This window comes from Lemur catta, chromosome 4 (genome assembly GCF_020740605.2).
Source record: "Lemur catta isolate mLemCat1 chromosome 4, mLemCat1.pri, whole genome shotgun sequence".
Classification (NCBI taxonomy): Eukaryota; Metazoa; Chordata; class Mammalia; order Primates; family Lemuridae; genus Lemur; species Lemur catta.
In genome coordinates, this window is record NC_059131.1 from 19410900 (window position 1) to 19432185 (window position 21286).

The following is a 21286-nucleotide window of genomic DNA, read 5'->3' on the forward strand; positions in this document are numbered from 1 at the left end:
GCTTGTGCCCTTCTGAAATCTTTTTAAGTTCAAGATCAAAATAAAGGAGACTGGTTTGTCCTAAAGCCTGGCCCTTTCAGGAAACCTTCCAGAAAGTGGCACGATAAGGGCGGGACTTCCTGAAAAGCAACAGGAATGTTTTTCACCTTGTTTCAGTTTTTAAAAAAACAATATAAAAGTACTTGCATGATTTTAAAGCACAATATTTCTTTTTAATTATAAAAGCAATATAACATTATGTAGAAAGTTTGGAAAATTGGAGGGGGAAAATCACCTATCATCCCACAACACAAACTGATGTTTATTCTCTTCTGGTTTGTTTTGTGTGCATATTTTGGTTGTAATAATACTTGACATATATTTCTATACTGGCATGCCATCATTCTAAGTTATTTTTAAAATGTTTAAATGTTTGATGTGATACTTACAGAAGAGTGGAGAAAATATATGTGCAGTTTCAAGAACAATTTAAAGCAAATGCCTGTGTAACTCCCCCCCAGGTAAAAGACTAGATTTGAAGCCCTCAGGAAGCTCCCCCTGCCATGGGCCCCTCCCCCAAGACAGGGCCCCTCCCTGCCAGAGATAACCACCATCTGGACTTTCCTGATCATCATCAGTTCTTGGTTTTTCTTCATGGTTTTGCTACTAGATACAAACACTATAATTTGCTTTTGCCTATTTTTATTATATGAATGAAATTGTACTTTTTTTTTGAGCTGTATAGTGGTAAGATGTGCTCCTTATAATCTTTGTTTTGCAAAGAATTATTCCTTTTTTCTTTTTTCTTTTTGAGACAGAGTCTCTTGATGTCACCCAGGCTAGAATGCCATGGTGTCAGGCTAACTCACTGCACACCACCATGCCTGGCTAATTTTTTGTATTTTTAGGAGAGACAGAGTCTCACTGGTGCTCAGGGCTCAGGCTGATCTCGAACTCCTGAGTTCAAGCGATCTTCCAGCCTTAGGCCTTCCAGAGTGCTTAGGATTACAGGCGTGAGCCACTGTGCCAGGGCAATGGAATCATACTGTATTTACTCTTTTATATCCACTTCTTTCCCTCAATTATTGTTTGTAAGATGTTGTATATTAATTTTCAGTTTAAAGGAGAAAAAAAGTAGGAGTTTTGTATTCCTGCTCAATTTCTTCTACCCCCAATCCAAATTTTATTAGGCAGCCCAGGTTCCTGATACTTTAATAGCTAGGAAGAGACGTTCTTTCCTCCTGCTATGTACTTTCACCACCCCTGACTTGAGATCTCAAACTGAGAGAGTCCTTTGCCCGCCCCCCTTGTTCCCTGGCCATGGGGAGCTGGCCCCCTTCCACCATTTGGCCTGTGTTCTAGGAAGCAGCCCCCTGTGGGCTGCCGGAGGCCCTTGAGCCGCAGCTGCTGTCCTTCCAGAGGAGCTGATGGAATTATTTCTGGGGCCTGCAGACAGCTGGCGCGAGCACGGCAGGCACAGCAGGGCTGAGCAATCTGCCAGGGGTCGGCGCTGGGCGGGGGTGGAGCGGGCCAGGCTAGGTGGTGGTGATGGTGACTCTGCTGGTCTTCCCTGGTCAAAGCCCCAGTCAGGAGTGAGGCATCCTTGTCTTTAGTTGGCGCACACCTCCGTCTGCCCTTCCAATGCCTGGAGGAGCTGGGCTCGTGCAGTGGGATTTACTCATATTAACACTCACCTTTGCTGGTCCTCGGCCTCCCCGAGCTGCAAGTGAAGAAGCCTGCTGGCCCCAGGAGTAAGTGAGGCACTTCCAAATGCCCAGGACTGGTGCTGTGCACCGTGGGTGTGGAGGCACACGTGGGCACATGAGCATCAACACACCGTTAAGCTCATTCTATCCCAGCAACGCCCACACCCACACGCACTCAGCTCTGGCTCCTGACAACTGCCCCCTTTCTCTCCCGAGTCTTAGAGCTAATCTTGTTGAACAAGTGGTCAGTGCCCTGTTCCTTACCACCCTCTCACAGCTAATCCTCTGGAATTTGGCACTTGCCCTCTGCACACTGACGTTTGCTCGTCGGGCCAGGCCACTTCAGATGAACCCACGGGATTAAAACTTCTGACTTGATTTCAGCCTGTTAGGATTCACCTCCGAGAATTTATCCACACCTTCTCAGAAGCTATTTGCTTCATTCAACTCCTGCTTGGGGTGGACCCGAGAGATGACTGCTTCTTGATGCTCACTTGCAGCAGCTCCTTTTCTAGACTTTCTCAGGGCCAGGCCCTTGTTCACCATATTCACGTGCACCATCTTGGCAGATTAGGATCCTGGCTCCCTTTCCTTTCCCCTCCTGCCTGGAAGAGGCTGCCCTGGTGCTGGGCTCTGACCTGTAGTCCTGCCCTCCTTGGTCTCTCCTTCTCCACCATGCAGTGACAAAGGTGGTGGCAATTTTCTGGCTGCACATGCTTCATGGTAGGGTACAGATGGGCCCCAATTACCAACACCTCAGGCCAGCCTTCCCCTAAAATGACACCTGCCATCCATGGGCTTCATCCTGCTCAGCCCCTGGGTTAATGGAAGTGGAGCCTGGTGGGACATGGGGAGGCCTCCTCACCAGCCAGTTTGGTATAGAAACCTGTTTGTGGCTATGGACCAGGACCCAGGGTGTCTGCCTCCATAGGCTCTCTTCTGCCTGACCGATCTGTCTTCCTGTCCAGGTCCGTGGTGTCCACGTCCTCCATTGGAGGTGCCTGGACCCCAGATGGAAGATGGAGGGCCTGTCCTTTCACTCTCCCCAATTCCCCTCCCCAGGGCTGGTTTCACTTCCAGAATCTCTCTAAACATTTTAAACAAAATTCCCAGGTGACCAAAATCAGGCCCACCGCTCAGACCAGCCCTCCTGAATGTCTACACTAGCCCAGGTTGGAGAGGAATCTAGGAAGAGTCCCAGGTTTCTGGATGGGGTTATTGGGGTGGTGGACTTGATTTGGGACAGATTGAGTTCGGCTGCCAGTGGAACATCGCAGTAGAATGGTCTAGTGAGCATCTGGATGATAACAAAATGCCCTCCTCCCTCATTAGCATACAGTTGCTTTTCGGATGCCTGCTCACTCTGGAAAGCAGAGAACTGGGGGTGTGAGGAACTCAGTCCCAGGACAGATGAAGTTTGATTGTGGGATGTCAGGAAAGGCGGAAACAGCTGTGATCTCTGGTTTTCTTTCACTTGTCACCTAATTGTTATTGGTTCATATAAATGGACTAGGGAATTGGTTACCTTTGAGAAGCAGGACCTGGGGTCAGACGAACGAGGTGTGGGAACATGAATGGTAATGACATGCTGAGGTCACAGGTCTCTGCCATTGCTCTGTGTACCTTACATGTATATCATAAATATTTTAAATCTACTCAATAGTTGATCAGAACATTTAAGAATTAATCATAAAATTATCCTATGCTTTAATATTAGTTAAGCACCGTGTAGTATTTACTCTGTAGAAAGCAATTTACTTTTTTTAAAATTAAATTTATTAACTTAAACCCTTGGCATTTCCCACTCACCTCAAACTTCCCTTTGGCTTTTGTGTTCTGTTCTGTGAACCTTTGATTTGCCATGCTTCAACTCAAAGAGAATCCCTTCCCTGAGTGACCCCAGGGTTCTGTAAGTGCCAGCACCCCCACCCCACCCCATTTTAGGGATGGCTCTCTCATTGAGAAGGCTGTGAAGTGCCAGCCTACTGTTTCCCTTTCCTTTGTGATGATCAGAAGAAAAATAGCTGCAGCTTTTCGTTGTTCCTTTCAAAACACAACTGCAGTGTGTTTGATCCTTTAACAAACGTTATCGCTTGGAGCTAGGACGAGCCAGGCCCACCCACCTGTGTCCTCCGTGACCTGAGCTGTCCCCACTTGCCCCTCGAGGTTCCATTAGGGTTGGCTTAAATGCCACAGATCCTTCATGTCACAGGGCAGTGTGTGGCCTCCTCTTGCGTGTCTTTGATATCACAGTGACTGGTTATCTGTAAAATCAGGTATTTTTCTGTGGATTCTATCAAAAGAAGAAATGTGAGTTTTAAACCAGTGCTTGTGAAAACGAGGAAATACATGTCTTATACCAATACCTATCAAGTTCGTTTTAAGGTCTTTATGCAAGAAAGGTCCCCTTTGCCCCGTTCTGGCCCCGTGTCTGTGCCAAGCCCCAGAGCCCCCCAGTGCCCTCCAGCTGAGCTGCTGGCAGGGGCAGCGGTGCGGGACAGACTGCGCAGGCTCTCCTGTCTCACACCTCCCTACAGGCTTGGGGGAGCTGGGGAAGGTGATGACAGAGCAGACAATTCCAAAACACAGTGTTGGACTTGGCATTTCCTTGGCAGTACTAACACTGTGTGCCTTCTAGGAGCGCAGGGTGTGTGCGTTTCATGAACAAGAAGCAGCAGCTGCCATAACCTTGTCTGTCCACCCAGCAAGATGCTTCCCATGCAGTTCTGCATTGGAACTACTGAACAGCAGGGAAAAGTGACAGGCTAGGGGGGTGGGACTTTTCTGTTTTCTGGCAAGGCAGTTGTTGGATAGCAATAACTGTTACTATTTTAAACATGAAGAGGCTCTCTCATTGAAAGACTATGTTCCCTGGTTATAGTATTGTCCCCCACCCCACCCCCACCCAGAAGTCCCTGTTCCCAGCTTGCACATCACCTTAGCTCTAATCTGTAACTGGTTCGGGAACATGAGGAATCCATGCTACAGAATCAGAAATTGGGGGAGGCAAGCTGTGTGCAGTTGGATAATTCTTGACATATCAAAAATATCCACCGTCTTGCTGTAGAAGGCATCATTATTTCCCCAAATAAATTGTGAAATTCCCAAGAGCCCTGTACTTGCAGGGTAACACCATTGCATTAGTCCTGGACTGGTTCCCTTCAGTTCAAGGTCACTGTTGATAAAGTCCAGGGGCTGGAGGGAAAGTTGGCATAAACTTGATAATCTATGCAGCTCTAGAATTCCATACTTCTGATTTATTCTTCCTAATGGCATTTAACTATCTGGAATTTTTCCCATTTCTGCCAGGGAAGACGGACATGTTTTGAATTCTTTCATTTCCACAGATAAAATAGCTGGATGATCAAAATTTTTGGTGGAACATATGAGCATATGGAATATACCCTGAAGTCTTTAAAGGAGGTGTCATTTATTTTAAGGCCCAGTTGTTACTTAGGGATGATTTGATTATAACACTCATTTCTGTGTAGTGTAATGTCTTAGTCAGTTTGGGCTAATATAACAAAACGACCATAGACTGGGTGGCTTAGACAACAGAAATTTATCCCTCACAGTTCTGAAGACTAGAAAGTCCAAGACCAAGGTGCCAGCTGATTTGGTTCTTGGTGATGACCCTCTTCCTGGCTTATAGACAGATGGCTTCTTACTGTGTCCTCACGTGGTAGAGAGAGAGAGATCTCCTTCCTGTCTCTTCTTATAAGGGCACTAATCCCATTCACGGGGGCTTCACCCTCGTGACCTAATTGCCTCCCAAAGGCCCCACCTTCAGGTACCATCACATTGGGGATTGGAGCTTCAACATACGAATGGGACACAAACATTCAGTTCATAGCATTTAGTAAGCCAGTGGGCCAGATATGGGCTCTATCTACACAGTTTTTGTGTTTTGGAATAAAGTGGGTGACTTGAACCATCACAAATTAGGAAAACTGATACTGACCTTCTGTGAAGCTTCTACTTCTTTTTGACCACAACCTCTGACAAGAATGCTTTCTCTGGATATGCTGTCACAACCATCGCAGAGGGAAAGAGAGTCGTAGCTGGTGGCAGTATGGCACTTAGGAGCCTATTACAACTGCCCTCAAACCTCTTTCCTTTTGAGGGATTTTCCTGTATTCACGCCACTAACTCCATTATGTTCACACACCATGCACACAGGTAACAGGCACATACCATGTACACAGACAATAGGCACACGCCATGCACACAGACAACAGGCACACGCCCATGCACACAGATAACGGACACACATGCACACAGACAACAGAGAATTTCCACTACCATCTTCCCTTTGTTTAGTTCAGCAGAGACTACTGGGGAAGCTGTAGGAATGAGGTGCTATTGAGGTTACTGGGGGAGGTGAGGAGCACAATGAATGTCAACAGTCAGCAGCTGGGGAGATTGGAAGGAGTTAGGCATCTTGGTGACTTATACCCCTTGGAAGTGCAGAAATGTGTGGGGAGGACATTGATGAAACAAGCTTCCTACCATCCCCAAGCAGCTGGTCTCACCGGTCCAGCTCTGCTCTCTGCTTTGCAGGGAGAGACACCCAGTTCAAACCAATACCTGTGAAGTTAGGTTTTAGGTTTTTAGGCAAGAAATGTCCCCTTTACACTTCAGTCACCTTGTAAAGCAGTTCTTTGAATCTCTCTCGCCCACTAGACTGAGTTTCTTGAGAGCAGGGCATGTGTATTTCTCAGAGTTATCTCCAGGGGAAAGGAGAGAAGTTACAGAATATTTTGGTGCACACAAATGCTTATTTTAAAAAGACATTCTCCACAAGCACCAGGGTTAGGCAGTGTGTTAAGCAACTGTGCTGTTATTCTCCAAACAGACCAGTGCAGGCCTAGAATGTTCTAAGGCTTTGGTAACCCCTAGAGGCCGAAGCCCTGCAGGCAGTTCTGATGACAGCAGCCTACCCGGCCTGGCCTAAGGCTGGGATTCTGCCAGAGGCGGGATGGCCTCAAGTCTGAGCCATCATTTACATGAAGTAGCTCCACTGAGCAGCTTCAGGTCTGGGGTCTGGCTCACCCCCTCCTTCTGTACTGGCTCAAGCTAAGAGTGCAGGAACCTGTATTAGTCTGCCTGGGCTGCCATAACAAAATACCACAGATGGGTGGCTTGAACAGCAGACATTTACTTTCTCACTGTTCTGGAGTCTTGAAGTCCAAGGTCAGGGTTCCTGCATGGTCAGGTTCTGGTGAGGGCTGTCCTCCTGGCTGGTAGACGGCCACCTTCTCACTGTGTCCTCACACGGCACGTGCATGGAGAGAGAAAGAGCTCTCTGGTGTCTTCTCGTACCAGGATACTAATGCTTTCGGATCAGGGCCCTAGCCTTATGAACTCATTTAACCCTACAAACTTGCTTAGAAGCCCCATCTCCAAATACAGCCACACTGGGGGTTAGGTTTGGGGGGACACAAACATTTAGTCCATAATAACTCTACAGACAAATGGGCTTTCAGTCTCTATCTATTGGATAACTAGCTGCGTGACCTCGAGGAAGTTCCTTTAGCTCTTCTAAACCTCAGATTCCTCTTGGCAAAAATGGGGACAGTAATGGTACCTATCTCAGGGCATGGTAAGGATTAAATAAGATAATGTATATGATGGGCCCCATATATAGTAGGTGTCCAATAATTGTTAGTTAATGTTATTAGTAGGGTCCTCTGAGTTCTGAGAACGTGTTCCCTCTGCGGTGGCCCTAGGAGTGCAGTGTAGTCGGATCTGCAGGAGGGCCCAGGCCTGTGTGAATGGGCTCCTTGGACTGGGGGTATTCTCCCCGGGGGGCCAAGCACCCTCAGAGCCAGGTTAGCCTCCAGGGATTTCCAGCAAGGAAGTAGAAAAAGACAGGTTGAGTGGTGGTGGCAGCCCAAGGGTTCTAGAGAAAGGGAGTAAGTCTCAGAGCTGGTGGCGGCAGTTCCATCTCCCCCTCCCTTGCCCATCTCCTCCCAGGGAGGATGCCAGAGGGAGGGACTGAGCCAGCTGCTCCTGAATGAAGAGTCACACTGGATTCCTTCTGGCTTCTTTTTTGCATAAAGAAAAAGCTTTTGAACATATATTTTCAGATTAGAAAAGGTAATACAATTTATTGTATAAAATTTGAAAAATACAAAAAACTATGAAGAACATAAAAATCACTTGTAACTCTGCTATCCAGAGTTAACTCTATTAACCTGTCTTTTAAGTCAGGTGGACCTGGGCCTGAAGCCCATCCTCCCCCTGAAGTGGTGTGACCTTGAATGGGCACCTGTTATATTCAAAACCTCTGTTGCCTGCTCCTAAAGTGGGGCTAATACTTGCTGCTTTGTTCCCACCTGGTGGGATTGCTGTGGATTAAATGCATGTAAAGTGCCAGGCACGGCGTGTTAATTTACTGAGAGCTCTTATTTCTAGTGAAGATGATGCCTTTGGTTTTGTTCCAGCGTCAAAGATCAGGCAAGAAAACCCAGTAAGTCACTTCCAGGTTCTCCACCTGCCAGGCGTGTGCCGTGAGCATGTGAGCAAACCAGTATTGTCATTTACAGCATCGACGTAATGACTGTGAGCAGTTCTGTAGCCTGAGTATTGCTATTTTCCTTCTTACCTTTAAGCTACTTTAAAAGGTGAGGATTTGCACAGAGGATTAGGTGTGTGTCTTCTTTCAGTGAACCTTATCACTACCATCATTTCCCTCTTCTAACGTGAACGGAGAACTTGGACCTCTCTTTTTGTAGTCACACCTGGGCTTGTCTTTGTAAGAGAGAGAGAGAGAGTGCATCCCTCAGACTTTCTGGGCTTCCTTTGGCCAGAGTAGCTGTGGCCATTACCTTAGAGCCAAATGTATTTCCTTATTATTGCATATGAAATTAAAACTCCTGTTTCAAATTTTAAGGCAAAAGGTCCCCTGAAATATGTTCAGCTTCATCCCAGATCCAGACAGTGGCTTGTGGCTGTGGCTGTTCCATCATCCCCAGTCTCTCCAGCCCAATCCTCCCCACTTCCTGGTGGCTTCCACACTAGGGGAGCAGGGTCTCTTCTCCCCAGAGGTCAGAGTGATACCCTGCAGAGAGCAGATGGTCACAGAGCACAGTTGTCACTCCCAGCCACCTGCCTTGTGTCCCAGCACTCCTTCGAGCAGCAGCCTATGAGGGCCAGCCTTTCCTGATAGCAGGAGAACCTGGTGGTTGAGGTGTAGCTTATCCCAAGAAAGTGTAGTTGAGATTCCATGCTCTCCAGCCTGGCCAAGTTGGCAGGAAATGAACCAGCTGCGTCCAGGAGAGCAGGCTAAGCTTTCCAGATATCTGACCTTTGTCCTTACGAGAGGTGCTCCTGCAAGAGATCCCAAGGCATTTTCCTCCTGGGACACCACCTTCTTGGAACTTGCCTCGTGCCAGGCAAAGTGAAATTAGCTGGATGAGAGAAATATGTTGCTTCCTTCCCTCTGTTCACAGCAATATGCCGTGTTAGGAGAGATGACTGTTGTCTGGGCACAGAGTTGCCAAATATCGCGCTTTAGACCATTTTGATTGTGTTAGGGTGCAACAAGTAGATGGGGTTATTCATTCATTTATTCACCAGTTTTGAGTGTCCTGTACTGGATGCTGACAATGAGGAAGGGTCGGGGACAAAGATGACTGATAGGACTTTGCCTCTGGGGACCTTAGTCCGTAGGTGGAGAGTCTAGTGCCGTGGAAGAAACTGATCCTGTGACGGCACAGAGAGAGCTTCTCAGAAGAGGGGACAACTGAGTTGGGTCTTGAAGAATGAGAAGTTTTCTCAGTATACAGGTGGGCTTTTTGGCCCCAGAGACACACTGCAATGGTGTAATCTCCCTCCTGCTGGTCATTTGTCCTACATTTTCTAAGTCTAAATGCAAATATTTTCTGTTCAGATACCTAAGGGTCAAGAGAGTTGCAGATCCAACCAGAGTGTGCTCCCTGGATGGAATTCTCATCAACTCACATGACCACAGCTGTCTGAGCTGCCCTTGGCACCCACCCCTTTTCCTGTGTGCACCCCGTTCACTTCCTAGGCCCCCACAGTGGCTCCCCCACCTCTCCCATACTTGCTCCTTGCCGCTCCCAGGAGCCTGTTAATACGGTGGATTATGTTGATCTGACTTTCAAATATTGGACCAGCCTTGCCTCCCTGGAATAAACCCCACCTGTGTGGTGTATAAGTCTTTTCATATATTGATGAATTCTATTTGCTAATGTTTTGTTAGGGATTTTGCATCTGTATTCATGAGGGATATTGCTCTGGAGTTTTCGTTTTCTGTACTATTTTTGTCTGGCTTCAGTACCAGGCTAATACTGGCTTCACAAAATGAGCTGGGAAGGGTTTCCTTCTCTTCTGCTTTCTGGATGAGATTGGTGTTAATTCTTCTTTAAATGTATGGTAGAGTTCTCTAGCTTTTGAAAACTATCGATGCTCAGGGCTCAATCTGGACCAAATAAATCTGAATCTCTGGCGATGGGGCTTGGGCATAGGCGCTTTTCAAAAACTCCTCAGATACGCACATCGTGCATACAGCTGCGGAGCTTCAGGGTTGGTAGGAAACTTCTTGAGCCTAACACAGGAGCATGAATGAAGTAGAATCCTGTGAAAGAATGTCGTGAATTAGACAGCTGTGAGGCGTGGAGAATTCGGCTCTCTGAAACACACCCCAGGACCCTCTGGTGTCTTCAGGACACTGTGTAACGGAGTGGAGACATTGGTTATACCAGATGTGTGGGTTTGACCTGACTACTTGCAATTTCAGCTTTCTCATCTGTAAACTGCAACTCCGTGGGTTGTTTTGGGAGTAAAATAGACAGTGGATGTGAGAAGGCTTTAGAACTCACATGGCATTTTGGGAAGGGTAATAAATGATGTTTCTGTGGGCCCCAGCTTCCCCCTTAAACTGCCTCTGTGTCCTGAGTCCCAGGACATCCCACTGGGAGGCCAGTGGCAGGGTTGTGAGCGGAGCTGGCTGTGGGACCAGTTTCCTCAGGCTGTGGAGAAATTTCCTCCCCTTCTCTGCTCACCTACCCGGACCACAGTGGTTGGCTCTGACAGGAAGGGCTGGGACCTTGGTAACAGTGAGAAGGGACTTTGACCTTGACTGGTGCCCCCTCACCTTCTGTAGGAACATGCTTGCCAATTCAGCCAGTGTGCGGATTCTCATCAAGGGAGGCAAGGTGGTGAACGATGACTGCACCCACGAGGCTGACGTCTACATCGAGAACGGCGTCATCCAGCAGGTGGGCCGCGAGCTCATGATCCCCGGAGGGGCCAAGGTGATCGACGCCACCGGGAAACTGGTGATCCCCGGAGGCATAGACACCAGCACCCACTTCCACCAGACCTTCATGAACGCCACGTGCGTGGACGACTTCTACCATGGGACCAAGGTAATTATGCTCCTGTGTGCTGAAGGCAGCTTCCTCTTTGGCATCTTTATTCTGCTGCTCCAGACCAGACCCGTGTGAGCCAAGTGCCTCCACTGTGTTGCTAGCAGAAGGAGCGCATCTCAGGGGGCCACTATGGCAACTAGAGTAGGTATTTCTGGCTTAATGTCATAGATTGCCACAATTATGGAAAAGGCGGCACTTAGGCCTGTTTTGCTGATCACATCACTTACTCATGTACCCAGGCTGGGAACTGATTTTATGCTTATGTTTTTATGTCATGTAATAGAAACCTAGAGGAAGAAGAGAATAAACTGGCGTTTATTATTGTGTAGAGAAGGGTGTTGGACTGATGGATTCCTGTATGTATGAAGACTATGAAAGACAAATATGCCTCTTGTAGACAATTAGCTAGCTTCTATTATCTCTACTACCTTGTTCATTATCTTTAAAAATGGCTTGAAAAGTGCTGGTGGTGGGTTCTCTTTTCAGAGTGAGTTATCATGGACAAAATTTAGCAGTTCCCAGGCTGGACCTGAGCTGCTTTGCTATAAGTGCCTGAATGCCAAATACAAAAATTCCGACCTGTGAAACACATGAATTAGGAGGAAACTACATTTTGCAAAAAGAGCCACAAATGGGTTCTTTTACCTTTCCTATGTTCTCCAGAGACCTGTGTTGTTGCTGTCGTCCCTCTTCCATATAGTGATCTGTCACATGCAGGCCTCTCCTGGGACATCAGCCTATGGGCTCCCTGGGGGCAAGGCCTGGCCGTGTTCCTCTGCTTTCCAGAGCCTGCCACTGACCTGGAACTAGCTACCTTGTAAATACGCAGGCAGAGGCTGGCCCTGGGGGCCCACCTCAGACAGATGCCCCTTAAGGTCTCCCTGAAGATACCATCCTCTTCCCAATCTAAGGGCTGCAGCTAGACCCTTGGAAAACTGGGCTGTGAGGAGTCACAGTAGTCATTGCCCAGCTTGTGTGGAGGCAAGGATGCCCCATGGCCTAACACTCTGGCATCTGGCTACACCTCCCACTCTAGCAGAGCCCAGGGAAGACAGGTCGTATGGGCATCCTCTCTGCTTCTCCTGTGTGAATTCCCTCAGGCCCTGCAAGTGATGCTTTGATAATGAAATGGGGAGCCCCATTCTCATAAACTAAGGGTCCTCTTGCAGGGTACCCTGGTGGCATTCGGGACCTTTCTGAAGTGAGTGGGCATATCCAGCTCCTCACCCCCACGTGCTGAGCCAGGCCAGGCTCATAACACAACAAACTATTTTATTTGTTGTTATTGTTGTTGTCATTTTTATTGAAGTGTAGCATATGTACAGAGGAGTGCACAAATTGTAAGTATACAGAATTGTCACAGCTGAGCACACTTGTAACCAGCCCCCAGGTGAAGAAGCCAAACATTACCAGCATCCAGTCTTCCAGTCACTGGTCCCCACCAAGGACAACCATGACCCTGACCTCTAATAGATTTTTTAAAAATAACAGCTTAATTGAGATATAATTCAAATACCATACAATTCACCTATGTAAAGTATACAGGTCAATGGTTTTTAGTATATTCATCATAGGTTGATTTTGACTGTTTATTACTTTATGCCAGTGAAATTAAGCAGTGTGTACCCTTGTGTTGGCTTCCTTTGCTCAAATATTCATTCTCTACCTTCTGAACCTGTTTCAAAAAAAAAAAAAACACACAATTCATTCTTGTTGCATGTTGTTGTAATACATTCACTTTCATTGCTTTATAGTATTCTATCCACTGTGTGATATACCACATACTACTTATCTATTTATCAATGAGCATTTGGGTAGTTTCCAGTTTGGGGCCATTACAAACACTGTCACTGTGAACATGTTCTTGTACATGTCTTTTGGCAAACACGTCCATACACATTTTTTAGGCATATCCCTAGGAACAGAATTGCTGGGTCATAGGGTACACGTATGTTCAGCTTTAATAGATGATGCCAAGTAGTTTCCCAGACTGGCAACAATTTATCCTCCCAGCAGTAAGAGTAGGCCACAGTATTTAACAGTGACAAACTGATAACCCACCTGTCTGTGCTGGGGTCCATTCTGTAGTATGCTCAGGCCTTGCACCAAAAACTGCAGCTTGCTGGTTACTGTCCCTGCTTTTGGGATCCCTTTAATCCAGAGTCAGATGCCACACTGTCATAATGCTGACTTCCAACCTTGCAGAGGGCAGGATGGCCTTCTTTGTCTTATTTTCCCCATTGTCATCTGCTGGGGCCTCATTAGCCAAGAGTGGCAGGTTTTCCCCAGAGAGCCATCAGCTCGTTATAGCTGATGAAGCTGTGCGCGTGTATCTTTGTGCAGGATGCGTACCTCTTGATCTTCTCCAGCTTCCCACCCATGGGGGGGCTCCTGTGCGATTAAAGGCCCCAGATCTCCCGTTCCTGAAGGTTCAGGCTGCCTCGGGATCCCCAATCCATGCCAGGCCCTACTTGTGGGGAATTTAAGAGGCCACGGACCCTAAGTATCTTGGCTGCTGGTGTCACCTAAACTGACACTTTTTTATATCCATCCCCTAAGTAAGATCGTACCGTGTCCCTATGCACCAGCCCTCATATTGAGCCTGCCTTGGTGACGCAGCCCCTGCCCCAGTTCTGCCCGGAGCCCTTTAGTACATCCTCCCAGCCTCCCAAGAACGAACTTCCCGCCCCTGCACCCCTCCCCTCCACACCTGGATTTCCCCTCATGAAATGCTTTGGCTTCCTGTTGCCTCTAGTTCCTGAAAAATCTCCTGGGGAGAGGAAATGCTCTCCTGCTGAAACACTGATCTGGGGACGTGTGGATTTAATTATTCACACTGCCGTTGGCGCTCGTGCAGAGACTGTGCACCCTGATAGACCGCCGCTGACCTACTTAGTACACTCTGAGAAAGGTTGATTCACTTTAAGCATCTGGGTTTATAATAGAACAATAATCTCAAGGAAAAGCTCACTCGAGTGATTAACCAAGAGAGAAGGAGAGATCAAGTTGCATCTTTTCGTTCTTGACAGACAGATCATGGGGCCTTGAACCCTGCACCCCCTCGGCTATTTTGTGCCTGTTGATTTGGCAGCAGCAGCCATGGCTAGAAAAACAAAACAGCTGAAAGCCTGGCCTTTCTGAGAACATCTGGGTCTCCATTGTACTCGGTCTACAGGGATTTCTCTCTAGCACTTCTTTAGCAAATGCCTCTCTGGCCTCCGCCTGTTTCAGAGGCCGTGGCAGGCTCTGTGGCAGGCTCTGCCTGGCTCCCCTCTCACGGCCAGGTCACCTGACCCTCCTCCCTGCCCCGGGCACCGCCTCCCCGACCCCCGCTGACCTGCAGGTCCTGCCCTCCCCAGGCCCAGAACCAGGGTTTATGGAAGGTGCCAGCCAGTACCACTTGCTTGCTGATAATACAGACCCCATCCTAGAAGGTTATCTCCATAGGGGCAGTGGTGAGGACAGAAGCCCAGTGACACCAACTGTGTTGATAAAGGTCCAGGATTTCTGTCTGGTCCTGGGGTCTTATATTATTATTCTGCTTAACTTACGTAGAAATTACATTTATTCTTTGCTACCTATCTAGTATTGCAGAATAAAGAATGTTCATATAGGCTCTTTTTTTTTTTTTCTTTGAGATAGAGTCTCACTTTGTTGCCCAGGCTAGAGTGAGTGCCGTGGCATCAGCCTAGCTCACAGCAACCTCAAACTCCTGGGCTTAAGCGATCCTCCTGCCTCAGCCTCCTCCTGCCTCATGCCTGTAGCTGGGACTACAGGCATGCGCCACCATGCCCGGCTAATTTTTTCTATATATATTTTAGTTGGCCAGATAATTCCTTTCTATTTTTAGTAGAGATGGGGTCTTGCTCTTGCTCAGGCTGGTCTCGAACTTGGGGGGGAGGAAGGGGGGGGGGGTCTCGCTCTTGCTCAGGCTGGTCTCGAACTCCTGACCTCAAGCGATCCACCTGCCTCAACCTCCCAGAGTGCTAGGATTACAGGCGTGAGCCACTGCACCTGGCCCTTATAGGCTCTTCAGCTCCACCCACCCATGGTTCTGCAGGGCCAGGTGGAAATACCAGAATCAGATTTCTAAAACTTTAGGCACCAGCCCCTTCACTAAGGTGTTGATAGAAGGGGCAGGCATGTGCAGCTGAAAAAGCTTCCTACGTGCCTCTTCTGCCTCCGTCTCCTCCAAAAATATTTTAAGAACTGCTGTCTAGACCAATGATTCCAAACCCTTGGAAGAGAATTACATTAGAACCACTTGGGTAATTTTTAAAAGCCCAGACCAATTAAATCAATGTCTCTAGCTCTGTCTCCTCCCCCATCATCCCTGGTGACTCTAACCACTGGCAGGCAGATTATTAAGGGACTTTCTTGGTGGTTTTTGAATGGCACAGCACCCTGGCTCTACCGTCGCGTGCCTGGGGTGCTCTGCCACAGCTAACATCTGGATCCCCTGTGGAAGCCAGGGCCTGCCTTGCCTTGCCTTTGCTGGTCTTATGTATTTGCTTCTCTCTTTCTATTCACATTCCAGGGTCTCATAGCTGGGCCCCCAAACCCCAGACAGATGCCTAGAGCCCCTGTGCTTGCTCAGATTCCCTGGCCTGGAGAAGAGAGAGAAGAGAGAGAAGTTGGCACTGGTAGAGATGTCATCAAACAGAAGTCCAGGTGGGGCTGGTGCTCTTCTTTGAGGGCCCAGAGACCCCCTCTTGTCTGTGCCAGGGGCTATGCAATCACAGATACAGCCTCCCACAAACTCAAAAGTAGCATCAGCAGAACTTTCCTTATAGTCAACCTACAGGGGAAGCAAAATCCTAAACCAAAGAGTGCTTGTCCAACACGGGATCAGCCTAGGGGACATTCAGTGGCATAGACCAAGACAGCCTGCCACATCCTGTCCCTTATGGAGGGTCCTGATCCTCCCTTCCCCTCTCCTGCTGCAGAGGCTGGGACCCTATCTGGTAGGGCCCTGAGAGATGCCCAGCTAAGACATAAATAAATTCCCTTCGGTGTTCAACCCTGCCATCATCCTTACCAAGGACCCCATTTATCCATTGGGTGGACGGTTTTTGCTATTTTTATCTTTGAAATTTGCTCTCTTGGAATTAAACCTTTATTTTTATTAATTAATTAACTAATTTATGTTTTGAGACATTTTTTTGCTCTGTCACTGAGGCTAGAGATCAGTGGCATCATCATAGCTCACTGCAACCTCAAACTCCTGGGCTCAAGCCATCCTCTTGCCTCAGCCTCCCAAGTATCTGGGACTACAGGCATGCGCCACCACGCCTGGCTAATTGTTCTATTTTTTAGTAGAGACAGGATCTTGCTCTTGCTCAGGCTGGTCTTGAACTCCTGACCTCAAGTGATCCTCCTACCCTGGCCTCCCAGAGTGCTAGGATTACAGGCGTGAGCCGCCGCATCTGGCCCAGAATTAAACCTTTAAATGCTGCTCACTTTCTTTCCTCTTCTTCTTTGACTCCAGCATTCTGTCCATTTCTGTTTAATTGTGGACAAAATATCCTTCCAGTCTGTAAGCTCTGCAGCAGCACTTCCCACTTGCAGGGATCCAGACTCACATGGTCTTGCTGATTAATTGATGTTCCCAAGTTCACATATTTCTTTGTTCCTGTAAAAAGCCAGACAGCTCCTTAGAAATCATCTAGTTCCACCCTCTCGTTGATAGGAGACCCAGACAAGATGAATGAGTTGCCCCAAGTCCCAGAGACAGTTGGACTGGAGTGCAGGTTTCTCAGTCCGAGGCCTTTTTCACCACCCCACTCGGGGTCTCCTGGAACCCCAGGACTGGGCATTCACCCCTTTCAGACAGCCTGTGACCTCTTGGTTGGCTGCATGCAAATACTTCCCTTGACACTCCATGGCTCTAAACTTGCCTGGACCAGATGAAGGCAGCTCAGAACTGACATGCGTCAGGCAGACAGCTGAGTGCACCCTCTGCCTGCCCACGATGACAGCTTTATGAAACACCACTCCTCCCTGCAGAAGTAACCTTGGGTTCCAAAGTTATTTGGAGCAAGACAGTTTGTACCACATATAAATGGTAGCTGTAAGGGTTAAGTGAAGTGTCGCATGACAAACACTTCACGCGGTGCCTGGTGCAGAATACACAATAAGCAACTGTCAGCCCCCAGCCTGGGACTACCTACTTCCACCACCTCAGACCTGGCCTTGCTCTGTCTTCCAGTCTCCCGGTCCCTGGAGGAAAGATCCACCCACTTTGGCTTCACCGTGAAGTTCTTCCGCTGTCCATGCAAGTGACCATGCTGCCGTGTCCCTGGGCTTTGCCAGCAGGGCACCCTGGCCGGCCTTCTCTGGGAATCAGTCCTCACCCCTGGCTTGTTTTCCGTGCCCATCCGTCCTGCTGCTCTGCCACCCTCCAGCCTGGCTGTGCCGGTGGAGATCAGAATAGCTGGGCTTCTCGCTCCACTGTCTTCTCTGAGTCACCCACAGTCTAAAGAACCCTATGAGGGCTTTGTAAAGTGTCTTCCCCACCCCAGCAACCTGGAGGACGTCCCTTCCACCCCTCCAGTGGGAGCTAGTCCACTTGCAGGGGGTATATTAGTTTTCTGCTGTGTAACTAATTGCCTCAAACTTAGCACTTTAAAACAACCACTTATTAGCTCCCAGTTCTGTAGGTAGAAGTCTGGGCATGTCGTGACTGGGTGGTCTTCTTGGTGTGTCACAAGCTACCATCAAGGTGTCAGCTGGGCTGCATTGTCATCGAGTTCAGGATCTTCTGCCAAGCTCATGTGGCTGTGGCAGAATTCAGTTTTTTGCGATTCAGGGACTGAGGTCCCTGTTTCCTTGCTGGCTTTCAGCCTGAGGTCCATCTCAGCTCCTAGGGGCCGCCGGCACACCTTGCCACCTGCACCCTCCATCTTCAAAGCCAGCAACAGACTCACCTCGAATCCTTCTCCTGTTTCCAATCTCTGGCTAGAATCTATTTCACCGGGAAGAAACCTGTGCCCTTCGTGAGCTCCCCTGATTAGCCCAGGCCCACTTAGGATAATCTCCCTTGCTCAAAGTCAGCTGTGCCATATAGCAGACCCTAATCCCGGGTGAGATTTCCCGTCTCATTCCCAGGGTTTTACAGGGGGATCTTCCCTTGGGCACCTCCCGATGTGATTTTGCTGTCCCCATCCTGGGGCTTTCAAATCATTTCCTGTGTTAAGTGTGTCTTAGCAAGATTGAAGGCCCTTTGAAGGGGAAGAGACCACAACTTGTGTTTAACTTGTAACTCACCACAGAACTCACGTAACTCTAAACAAGTAGTAGACATCCAAGAAATGGATGAATGTCAGCATAGCGTGGTCCTCACGAGCACAGACTGGGGCTGTGACTGCTGGAGTTTGAATTCCATCTCCATAGTCATTAGCTGTGTGATTTGGGCAAGTTATTCGGCTCTGTCTCTCTATTTTCTTACCTAGAAGATGGCAATTATAATGTAACTCTATGTGCATTAACTGAGTTACTATTTGTAAATAACTTAAAATAGTACTCAATGCTTATGAAGCATTGTATGAGTGTTTGTTAAATAAATAAACAGATCATGTTGATCAAAGATTTACCCCTTCAATCCATTTGTACAGTTTCCTCATGAGCATACACATTAAACTGTTAAGCATCAAGTAGGAACTAAAAAAGTTGGATTCCATTTCTACTGTTAGAGTTGACTCTGTGTGTTTTAGATTTCAAATAGAGTGTAATAGCAATGGTGATGAAGTCTAGATAATTTTCTTTCTTCTCTGTTTCTCCCTAGAAGCAGAAATAGCCAGTTCTAAACTCTGCAGGCATCAGGAGCTATTTAAAGATGTCCTGCTTCAAACCAACTATCTTGCTTAACAAAACCTTGCAGGCAACTCTCACTCTACGTCTACACCGATTGGCAGGCCAGAATGTAGGCCAGGCTGACCGTTCAGAGAACAAATGCAAGTGAGGAGGGCTATTGTTTCTTATAAATTTTTAGAATTGAAACTAAGATCTATCATTTCCTTATAAACGTGCACATCTAGTGCTGGAAAAAACCTCCTGTGATGACCAAGCAGCTCCTCAAGTCCTTGAATAGTATTTGCAAAGAATTTATCTATACAAAGAGATTGTTGCACTTTTAAAAGCTTTCGTTCAGAATAGAAACAAATATACCCTCTGTGATTGAGCCTGAGGAACTTGGAAATCTGTCATACCCAGCACAGGAAGCTTTCCTTTGTACTCATCCTCTGGAGTTTAAAAAAGAAGTAAAGGAAGAAGAAAAATATATCCTATACTCTGTGTGTACTTCAATGATATATATTGTACATGAATGACATATTTTCCTTCCTTTTTTCTTCTTCCTCTTTTTCTTTTCTCAAAGCTTGCATATTTGTTTAATATTTCAAGAAACATTTGAATATGGCCGTATCTCAGTTGAAAATATCTATACTCCCAAACCTCACCGAGATTGCCTTTGAAATTGCCACATTTCTGTGATGAACATAAGGTGCATGTCTTAGAGTATTCGTTAACAGGTAGAAATGTGTGTAGGTGTTGTATCTTTTCCCCTGGGTAGTTTCAGCCTCATTGGTCCCTCGTGTTGTCATGGCAGCCAGCCACATTTTTCTCTCCATCTGCTGTTTTTTTATTTTTATTTTTCATTGAAACTTAAGAGCTATACGGATCTTTAATTAGTGACTGCATAAAACTATGGGCCAACTATCGCGAGAACTTTACTGACCAGTTTCTCTTTCATACTACACACAGAGTCACACACTTAATACTTTCTCACACTCACACTTACACACAAACACACTCACACACAAAATTTTAGAGCTGGTAGTACCCAGAAGTTAATAAATCCAACCCCTGATCCATAAATAACTTAACTGTTTAGATTTAAACTCTCCACAGTATTCTCAATTAATATTTTAAAATGAAATTAAACTTGGTATACACTGGTGAACTCTACCCTTGGGAAAGGTATGTATAGAAAGAAGAAAGCCATGGTTAGGTAACCTGAGAAGATACCTTTTTCTTAAAACAACTTGATTGAGGTATAATTGATGTACAATAAGCTGTACATTTTAAAGTGTGCAGTTTGATACATTTTGACATATGTATATACCATGAAGTCACCACAATGAATATAACAAACATATCCATCAGCCCCCAAAGTTTGTATCTCTATAACCCCGCCCCCAGGTAACACTGTTTTCTGTCACTATAGATTAACTTGAATTTTCTAGCATTTCTATGTAAATGAAATAATGCAATATGCATTCCTATTTTTGTCTGGTTTCTTTCTCTCAGTATTGTTAAGTTTTTGGCTATTACAGATAAAGCTACTATGAACATTGATGTGGACATAGGTTTCTATTCCCCTTGGGTAATTACCTAGAAGTGGAATGTGTCAGTCATGGTTAGGTGTATGTTTAGCGTTTTAAGAAATTGCCAAACTGGTTTCCAACGTGGTTGTAACAGCTTATATTCCTGCCAGTGGTTGCTCCATGTCATTGCCACCACTTGTTGTAGTCAGTCTTTTTCATTTTAGCCATTCTAATAGATGTGTAGTGGTACCTCAGTGTGGTGTTAATTTGCATTTTCTTAATGACGAATGTTGAATCTCTTTACATGTGCTTATTTACCTTCCATATATCTTTGGTGAAGTGTCTGTTCACACCTTTTGCCCATGTTTTAATTGAATTTTTGGCCTTATTTTTATTGGATTATAAGAGTTTATAGAAGAGTTATGAGTACTTTGTTAGATATATGTTTTGCAGCAATTTTCTCCTAGTCTGTTACTTACCTTTTCATTTTCTTAATAGTGTTTTTTGAAGAGTAAAAGTTTTTAATTTTGAAGTCTAATTTATTGATTTTTTTTCTTTTTGTACTTCATGCTATTTGTTGTGCTGTAATCAAGAAATTTTTATGAAATCCAGGGTCACTAAGATTTTCTCCTGTGTTTTCTTTGAGAAGTTTTATAATTTTAGCTTTTGCAATTAGGTGAAAATGATCTATTTTAAGTTAATTTTTTATATGTGGTATGTGGTAAGGGTCTATGTTTAACTTTTCTTACATACAGCTATCCAATTGTTCCAACAGCATTTGTTGAAAAGATTATCCCTTGCCAAAAATCAATTGACCATACACGTGTAAGTCTATTTTTGGACTCTCCTTTCTGTTCTTTTGATCTGTTTGTCTGTCTTT

The 21286-nt window shown here is 46.4% G+C and overlaps 1 protein-coding gene across 1 annotated transcript in view; it reads left to right on the forward strand.

The window, feature by feature from the left end:
* The window catches only part of DPYSL5 (dihydropyrimidinase like 5), an 82659-nt gene that overhangs the window by 25975 nt on the left and 35398 nt on the right, over positions 1 to 21286 (forward strand). The window contains exon 2 of the mRNA XM_045549220.1: positions 10816 to 11080. Within this exon, the coding sequence (XP_045405176.1) occupies positions 10820 to 11080 (261 nt within the window). The 5' untranslated portion in view covers positions 10816 to 10819. The remainder of the gene's footprint in view (positions 1 to 10815; positions 11081 to 21286) is intronic.